Here is a 9,374-nt window from a genome sequence, read left to right as displayed (position 1 = left end):
ACACACACACACACATATAATGCTCAAAAAAATAAAGGGAACACTTAAACAACACAATGTACTGTATTTAATAGTAGGATGTCTTATCTTGTGTTCCCTTTATTTTTTTGAGTAGTATACTTCGTTTTGAGAGCAGGCAACAGAATTTCATTTTTAATGTGGGCTAGTGTGCTCACAGTAAAAATGACAATAAAAGTTATCTTATATGTGAAAATGCAGTTTTAATAAACTTGTATTTCTGAGCAATGCCAGCTTAGCTGGATAAATTAATTACTGAAAAGAATATTTTGATAGATTACGAGGTTTCCAAAATTTTACACTAAATACAACATTAATACATTATGTGTAATATAGGTATTCAACTTAGAGGGAAATTATTAATGCCATTTCGTAGAACTCTGTCAGTGCCTTTATTAATGTCCTGGATGAAATGATTGACAGGATGACTATCAAATTTGCAAATGACACAAAACTAGGAGAGACTAACATGTTAGAAAGAGAAGATCCCAAAAGGTCTAAATAGGCTTCAACAGCAGGATGATACAACAGGATGAAATCTAAGAGAGAAATGCAAAATGCTCCATCTGGGGATAAAAAGAAAATGAAAAGTGCGAGGATTGAAGACACCTGGTTTGGAAACAGTACAGGTAGTCTTCGGATTACAATGACAATTGGACTAGGATTGCCATCACTAAGCAATGTGTTTGTAAAGCATGGCATCACGTGACTGCATTGCTTAGCAGCAATCACGGCAATTCTGGTTACCATCATAAAAAGAATACACATGGATTTTTAACCAGGAAGCAGTGGGAATCCTATGTAAGGAGCATGGGGCTGCCATGGGGGGGTGGGGGACACCTGGGAGGCCCAGCACTAGGGGATTTACTGGAGTAATCTGTGACCTTCTCTGCTGCCTTCCCCTTATGGGGATGAGGATCATGTGACCATGGGGCACTACAACCATCATAAGTGAAAGCTGCTGGCCAAGCACCCAAATCACAGTCATATGACTATGCGGGTGGTGTGATGGCCAGAAATTTGAGGAGCAGTTGTAAGAACCACTCATTCAGCATCACTGCAGCTTCAAGCAGTTCATGAATGAGTGTCGGTCAGTAAGCAAGGGCTACCGGTGTAGGAGAAAAAAGATCTGGATGCAATGGTGGGATTCAGCCGGTTCACACCACTTCAGCAGAACCGGTAGCTAATTTTTTGTTGCCCAGGCACAGAATGGACTTTTGGAAGCGGCATCCACACAGAGAACCGGTTGTTCACATATTTCAATCCCACCACTGTCTGGATGTTCCAACCAATCACAGACTGAATATAAAGCCAACAATGTGATATATCTTCTTAAAAGGCAAATGCTATTTGGGGACGTATTAAAAAAAAATCAGAATAAGTAGAAAGCAATTATCCCACTCTTTTTTCCCTTGGTCAGAACTCACTCGGAATATTCAGTTCTAAGCATCACAATCTTAAAAAAAAATATTGGGAACTTGGAGCCAATTTAGAGCATGGCTATCTATCTGAGGAGGCAGCTGGTTACGATTAGTTTGCAGAACAGAAAACGGAGCAGAGATACGACAGCAGTCCTCAATATTTAACGGTATGGTTAAATTACACTGTTCTCCTTTTCCTTCTTTGAAATAAAAAAGTATGATGGATTGAGAGCAGCAAAGCTACCTAACGTGGAAACTAGATCTGTAAATATTACACAGCAAAATCTGTCAAGGTAAAAAAGAAAGAAACCTTCGCTTTTTTACCTTTTTTTTAAACCTTTTTTACCTTTTTCTCATTGGACAAAGCTGCGACCCGTGATTGCTTTGGCTTCTCTGTCATATCGGCCCTTAAGAGCCGGGACTCAGATCCGCGGCAGCGAAGGAGGTTGTTTTCCCACCCCTCTCTCTCTACACCACGAGGGGGCGCTGTGCTCTGCTCCGCGACCGCTATACTCCGGAAGACGGCGCTCCTCTTGTCTCATTTACACGGTAGAATTTTTCCTCTCCCGCTCCTATAGCAGGAAGAGGCGGAGATTGAGGGGAGGGAGCCACGTTTGAATAACAAGCCTCCCTATTGGTGATAATTCTGAGGTTACCCAATAGCAGAACTCCTTGCTTGCATGTGGGCCGTCTGAAAGCGCCATCTTACTTCTTGTTAGAGTGCTGAGCTGTACATTCCCGGTTTGCGCGAAAGGGACCCAGCTATGCCGCTTTATCAGACCTGGGAGGAGTTCACTCGCGCAGCGGAGAAACTCTATTTGTCCGACCCTATGAAGGTACTTGGGGCAGTGGAGGTTATTTGAGGCGTGGAGGGTCGGTGGAGGAGAGGTCGGCGGGAATTCATTCAAAAGCTGAGCAGAGGGAAGTGGGGTTGGTTACTCTGGACTTGCATGGTTTGGGGGTATTTGTTGCACACTTAGTATAAGCCACTAGGGCGGTTTTCCAATTCTAGTGATGCCGAAGTAGTAATAATTGGCTGGCTTTTCTGAAGTTGGCAAGTATAGAAAAGCTTTAATTTCGCTCAGAATGGAAAGGTATTAATCAAACGTTTTGATGATTTTTTTTTGCGGTGTATTGAATTTGTGACACTTGAGCGTATTGCGTATCTTATGCATCCCTCTTTATCATGTGTCCTAGCTGGAGTTAATTTGGAAGTAACTCTTCTGATAGCGTTACAGTAAGTAGTAAATATGTTGCAGTGATAGGAAGTCTTCCGAACTTCTAGTGTTTTTGTTATTTGAATACCAATATTTCACTCTTGGATTAAGATTCTTTTGTAGCGGTTGTTGCCGTGAGTTGTGCAAAACTTAAGACAATCAGCTCCTGTATGTTTATGCAGCAATGTATAAAGGAGATCCATTTGTTGATTTTGTTCATTTCAAGTGGGCCTTGGTTTGGAGTACTCATCAGATGAAAAAGGGCTAAGGGTTGAAATGCTGTGTGTAACTGGCACTAACGCAGGTTTGCAAATAGCCATGTTTTTTCACCTTTAAAATTAACTTGTGAAAGTGTACCTGTATTGATGCTATTTTATTTTTCTATAAAATGATTTTTGTGTCATTTCAGGTCCGAGTCGTACTCAAGTACCGACATTGTGATGGGAATCTGTGTATTAAAGTAACAGATGATGTTGTTGTAAGTAAAACGTCAGTGATACAATTTACAATTTTAAATTCTCTGAGTTCAAACCAAATTTTCAATATCGTTTTAGGAGAAAAACTGGTGGATGTATCAACTGATTTACTGAATACTTCTCAGAGAAGCAGTTGTGTAAGCCTAGAGGCATTTAAATCATTTTTATAAGATATGTTGTTTTTAGAGTTAGTGCTTTAGCATTTTAAAAGCAGTACCTCAGAATAAATGTGAATTTTTAGAATCCTAATGTCCAGAGTTATGTATAGTGGCAGCCATACAAATCTTTTAAATAAATAACCATATAAATAAAAAAGCATTTATCTTCTGTTTACAACAAAATCAAAGGCTCTGTCTTAGGCCCAGTATTCAATAGCTTCATAAATGATTTAGATGAGGGGATAGATTTGCAGACACCAAGCTGGCAGGAATGGCCAACACCCCAAACGATAGGGTCAAAATCCAGATGGATCTTCACAGATTTGAATACTGGGCCCTATCTAACAAAATGAAATTCAATGGTGAGAAAAGTAAGGTTCTACACTTAGGCAAGAGAAACCAAATGCCAAGTATCAAATAAGTGGTATCTGGCTCAATAGTACAGTAGTAACTGTGAAAGGGATCTTGGAGTCCTAGAGGACAGTTACTTAAATATGAACCAGCAGTGCATGTCAGTCGATAAAAAGGCTAACACAGTCCTAGGCTGCATTAACAGAAGGATAAAATTAAGAAGAGCATCAAAGGTAAATTAGGAAATTGGAGTCTAAAACATATGAAGAACAGTTGTGGGAATTGGGTATGTCTAGTTTAATAAAAAGAAAGGACTAGGAGTGACATGGTAGCAGTATCCCAATATCTAAGGGGCTGCCATAAAGAAGGGGATCAACCTATTCTCCAAAGCACCTGAAGACAGAACAAGAAGCAATGGATGGAAATTAATCAAGGAAAGAGCCAAACTAGAAATAAGGAGAAATTTCCTGACAGAACAGTCAGTGAGATGACTTGCCTTCAAAAGTTATAGGTGCTCCATCGCTGGAGATTTCCAAGAAGAGATTGGACACCCAGTTGTCTGAAATGGTACAGGGTCTTCTGCTTGAGCAATGGGTTGGATAAGAAGACCTTCAAGGTCCCTTCCAACTCTGTTATTTATAAGGGAAGTGTGATCTTTGCATATATTTCATATATCTTTTTAAACTGCTGAGAACATTAATGTTTTAGACATCCTGGTTAGAGATAGCTGATTCTGCTTAAACTTTGCACTAAAGAATAATTTTAATTATTTCAAAGATCCATACTATCCTTTCTGATCTTCCAATAGTGAGTAACCAGCTGCCTAGGATGTGAAAGTGATTTATTTTGTCCCAGTTGCCAGTGAAAATTTTGAGCCCCCAAGATTAAATAATACTATTAAATTATAAGGTCTGTCCAATTTCAAAGTAGCAGTGAATATTCCCAAGTACAGAGTGAATATGTTTTGAAAGGCAGTTGAACACAGGGAAGCATATTCAGATAGTGCTTTGTAAAATAGTATCATGAAGTTGATAGTTAAACCCCTTTTAAGTATATGCAAAATCAACTTAAGTGTGGTATAAAACAAAAAACTGTTCCCTCCAAAATCTTTATTTTTTTAAAAAAAATGTTGGGTATTTAGATCCAGATGAAGCTGTCTGCTCTAAATAGAAATTGTTAAACAGAAATATTTATAATATATATATTTTTCAATTTGCTGTCTTCAGTTATTTCAGCTATAATCTTTACATTATTCTAATGAGTAATTTTTCTGCATATTTGTAAGCTTATTTATTGAATGGTTCAAAAATTATGAGAGAGCTTACCTTTGATTTAATTAGACATGTTGATTATTGCATATTACATATATAACACAAAATGCTAGTCTAGATCAACCAGCAGGATTCATATTAATGTTATTAATAATGTGACACAGTTGGAGGTGGAACATGGCTGAATTTGGAAAAGCTACCCAGAGTCATACCTGGTTAATGCTGACTTAGGCGGCCACAAAAAAATTCCAAGACAATAGATAGAATATTGAAATAATATCCTGGTAGAAAGTAAGGTCAGACTAGATTAATATTGTTGCAAAGCAAATTACATAAAAGTGCCTATTTAGTCACTGGGAGTCCACCTTTCCTAAAATGTGTCCTTACTTTTATTTAAAAAATAATAATCTGGTCCTGAGCAATTGCACTTCCTTTTTATATATTTTGTCCTCATAATCACTGCTTCTCCTTTATTAGGTTTTTCGAGTCATAACAGTTTAATTTACATTGTAAATTTATATTTTAGCAGTTGTTTTATGTCCTCAAGATATGAGAATGAAGAGCAAGATTTGTGTTTTAGACTTTTAAAAACATTTTGATTATGTGCCATCAAGACAATGTTATCTGTGAGTGATCACATAGATCAGACATGTCAAACTCGCGACATCATGTGACGTCGCGCAACGTATCGGGAGAGTTTTGCCATTGCCGGCAATGGGGTGGGTGCGGCTTCTGGATGATGTGTCTGGCCCGCGGGCCGGCAGTTTGACACCCCTGACATAGATAGACCTCTCCTCTAATCTAATTCCAGCCTGGTGCTTCAGGTCTCCCAACAGTACATCTATTGCTGTAGTAATCAAGTCCACTCACCTTGCTATTGGTTATCTTCTTATTTTCTCTTTTTTTCTTTCCCAATGTTATGGACATCTGAACCAAGCACAGTCTGCTTAATGTACGCATAATATGATTATTTGAACCAGGTCATTTGTCCCTCGAGTGAAAACTATGATCATGGCATCTGAATATCTTTTCCAAGATTTTCATAGCCACCTTTCCAAGTTCTGAGGTGAAAGCTGATCCTTTTATTGTTCATCATCAATCCTGAAAGGCAGAAGCTATCGACCACATCACTGTCTTCGTTATCAGTTCTAAGGCTGATTGCTTTATCATTTGCTTGGCCTTTATATTTAATGATAGGCCCTTTTTTCACTCTGCTCATTGACTTCCATTACTAGAACTTCCAGATCATTTGACATCTATCAGACTAATATCAGCGTAGTGCAGATTATTGATATTTCTTCCTACAGTTTTAAATGCTCCTCTTCTTCCAGTCCAGCCTCACCCAATATATTTTCCACATGTAGGTTGAATAAATAGAGGGTATATAGCCTTGTCTTATTCCTTTGCAAACCTAAAATAAGTCCTTTTGATTATGTTCTGTATAGACTGGCTTTCCTTCCTGTGTCATATAAAGTGTGGGCTTTGTATGAAGAAGTTGAGATGTTTTGGGATTCCCATTTTCCTAAGGACATTCCATAACATGATATGGTTGACGTAATTGAAGGTCTTTCTATAATCAGCGAAGCATATATTGATTTATATTTGGTGGTGTTTGACTTTTTCAGTTAACCAGGACGCATCAGCAGTGATGTCTATTCTTCCTTTCTATTGTTCCTTTTCTAAAACTAGCTTCATCATCCCACATTTCCATGTATGGCTGTAATCTGCAGAGAAAGTTATTTTGCTAACGTGTATTGTATGATAATTTGCACATTCTGTTAAGTCTTCTTTGATTGTGGTATATAGACTAAGCTCCAATATGTTGGCCGCTATGTCGGTTTCCAGATTTGCTGGTATAGTTGAGTTAGAATCAGCTGATTTGTCTTCTGTTGCTTGTCATATTTCTGTAGGCATTCCATCGATACTTGTAGCCTTCTCACTTAGTAATGACCAGCGTGCTCATCTAATTTCATTTGGTTGTGCTAGCAATTCATGTGAACAGGGAGTATCTTCTTAAGTCCTTTAGTTGTCTGAAATATGTACAGAATTTCAATACTGTATACAGCAGTCCCCAAACTGACAGTCGTAACCTGGGCCTGGCAATTAGAGTTCTAAATTGTCATGGTCAGAAAGTGGGTCACCATGTGAACTGAACCGATTCTACAACCTTTTTCATGGTGGTGATTAAGAAAATCGTGCAGTCATTATGCAATTACTCATTGTTTACTGTGGAGCAGTTTTTGCTGGAGAACAGGAAGTAAATACTAGTTTTCAGCAAAACCATTGTAAATCATAATCATATGCCCATTGGGCACTGCAAACGGTTGTAAATGTGGACTGCGTGTTGAATGCTCAAAATGTGATCATGTGGGAACGGGAGATGATGTTGGAACTTTGAAACTGTGTCATAAGCAGCTTGGAGGGGAGGGGGGTCCATTGGAACTTCAAATGTTCGGTAAGTGACCAGTTGTAAATCAAGGAGTTCCTGTATTTCTTCTTTATAAATTTGACTTCTTTGAATCTGTCACTATCCATCCATTGATATCCTTGAGCATATCAATTTGAGATTGGAATCTCCCCGGTTTGAGGTTCTTTTGGAAGATTTTTCTTTATCCCATTACTGCTTAAATCTTTAGTATCTTTATAGATGTCATTGTAATATGGTTTCTTTTTTTAAAAAAAAAAACAGTTCTCTGAAATTGTTAAATATGTTCTTGAGAACTTTGATATTCTTGGCTTTAACTTCACTTCTTGACAATTTCTGTCATCTATTGTGATATCCGTTTTGATTTTTTCTGTTTCTTGGTTCTTGGCGATTTCCTTTCAAATTATTTATTTTATTTTGTTTATCATATTTAACACCCACCCATCTTTCTCACAGAGGGAGCTGGGCAGTGTACAATAAAATTTAATTCCACAGTTCCTCTGGTTGTCAACGAGGTTCAGGGTTTTAAAATGATTCCAGATGTTCTTAAAAATGGTAGGTATATTTTTAAAATCACAGTATAGAAAGTAGTTGGCTTTATTCATCTGGCATGTTGAATGCAATCGAACCTGAGAGCTTATCACACAGCATTGGATCATCAATCACTTTTTATTGTTTATCCAGATGGTTTTCATTTTTGACAAAATACAGGAGTGCTTGTATCATTGCTTATTCCAGCATAGTGTTGAATGGTGCTTTTGCTAAATTGTTCTTGTACCTCCAGCACTGTTGTCCAAAAAGGTGCTTCTTTTTGGGAGCGGGTAGAAGATCTTAATGCCATGGGTGACTCTGTTGGAAACATATAGTATTGACATAATCCTGGCATTCTTTATGTATCCTTCCCAGAAACATTCCCCCACTGCCACAATGAAACAGCATAGCAGGTGTGTGTGTGTGTGTGTATCTTTAAAATTATGTTCAGATAAATCTTGATTAGTCTTTTCCCTATGCTTTTTTTCTTTCAGTGTCTACTCTATAGGACAGATCAGGCTCAAGATGTAAAGAAAATTGAGAAATTCCACAGTCAATTAATGCGACTGATGGTAGCCAAAGAATCCCGCAGTGTTACCATGGAAACAGACTGAATATCTGGAAATAAAATGAATGTTCCAGTCACGTATCACAGGAGGAATGTATCTGTTGGATTTGGGCATATTTTGGAATGGACGCACGATGGCATCAAGTGGACTATTAAAATTTAAACTGAGTTTTATAAGGATTTGGGGGCTCCACTTCAGAGTGGCTAGTAGACTATATGCTTTCATTGAAAGCTTCTATTTATTTTTTCTTTCAATTTGAGTGAGGAAATATATATGTTCTTTTCTGGAGTTCTTAAAGGTTAAAATATGCTCAAGTCATATATTTATGACTTCCTTTCTTAAATCTTTAGGACATTGCTTAAAAATGGAAGGGGTTCTCTGATGGGTTGAAGAATGCTGTTATATAGAAGGGGGGGTTGTGGAATTTTATGTTAAGTTAGCAGTGTATAATCTTTATATATTGGTGTATTATTTAGTTGGCAAATAACATTGATAAAATGTTCTACTGGTAAAACAAGGATGCTTGTGAATCAATTCATGTGTCTAGATGTAACAATTCAGAACTGATTCTTGCTTCATAACCGTATAAACTGAAAAACATTTTCTGTTTGTTAACAGGTAATGGTAAAAACAGCTATTTCTGCATTGTATTTAAGATTACTGGCAAAAACACCTTAGGTGACATGGGCAGCATACAAATTTGATAAATAATTCAAACTGGCTTTGATTTTGAATGATAGAAAGAACTAAAGATGTGCAGAACATTTGATCTTGAATTTATTTATTTATTTAATGGGACTTATATGCCGCCCTATCTCCCAAAGGACTCAGGGCGGCTAACCACAATAAAATACAAGTAAAATACAAATATTAAAATTAAAATTTAACTATATCTATAGCCCCAACTACAAGCAATAAAACCTTAAAACCATATTAA

The 9,374-nt window shown here is 37.5% G+C and overlaps 1 protein-coding gene across 1 annotated transcript; it reads left to right on the top strand.

Annotated features, from left to right (window-relative positions):
• The first annotated feature begins 2,167 nt into the window (after window positions 1–2,167).
• Window positions 2,168–9,121, top strand: SRP9 (signal recognition particle 9). The gene is made up of 3 exons (XM_081314911.1): window positions 2,168–2,275; window positions 3,066–3,134; window positions 8,363–9,121. The coding sequence occupies exons 1-3, from the start codon at window positions 2,204–2,206 to the stop codon at window positions 8,480–8,482; spliced, it is 261 nt and encodes an 86-aa protein (XP_081171037.1). The 5' UTR covers window positions 2,168–2,203; the 3' UTR covers window positions 8,483–9,121.
• The last annotated feature ends 253 nt before the right edge of the window (window positions 9,122–9,374 follow it).

Source organism: Vipera berus (assembly GCF_964194415.1).
Source record: "Vipera berus genome assembly, chromosome: 1".
NCBI lineage: Eukaryota > Metazoa > Chordata > Lepidosauria > Squamata > Viperidae > Vipera > Vipera berus.
The sequence above is the reverse complement of the archived record's forward strand: the minus strand, read 5'-3'. Positions and strand labels throughout refer to the sequence as shown.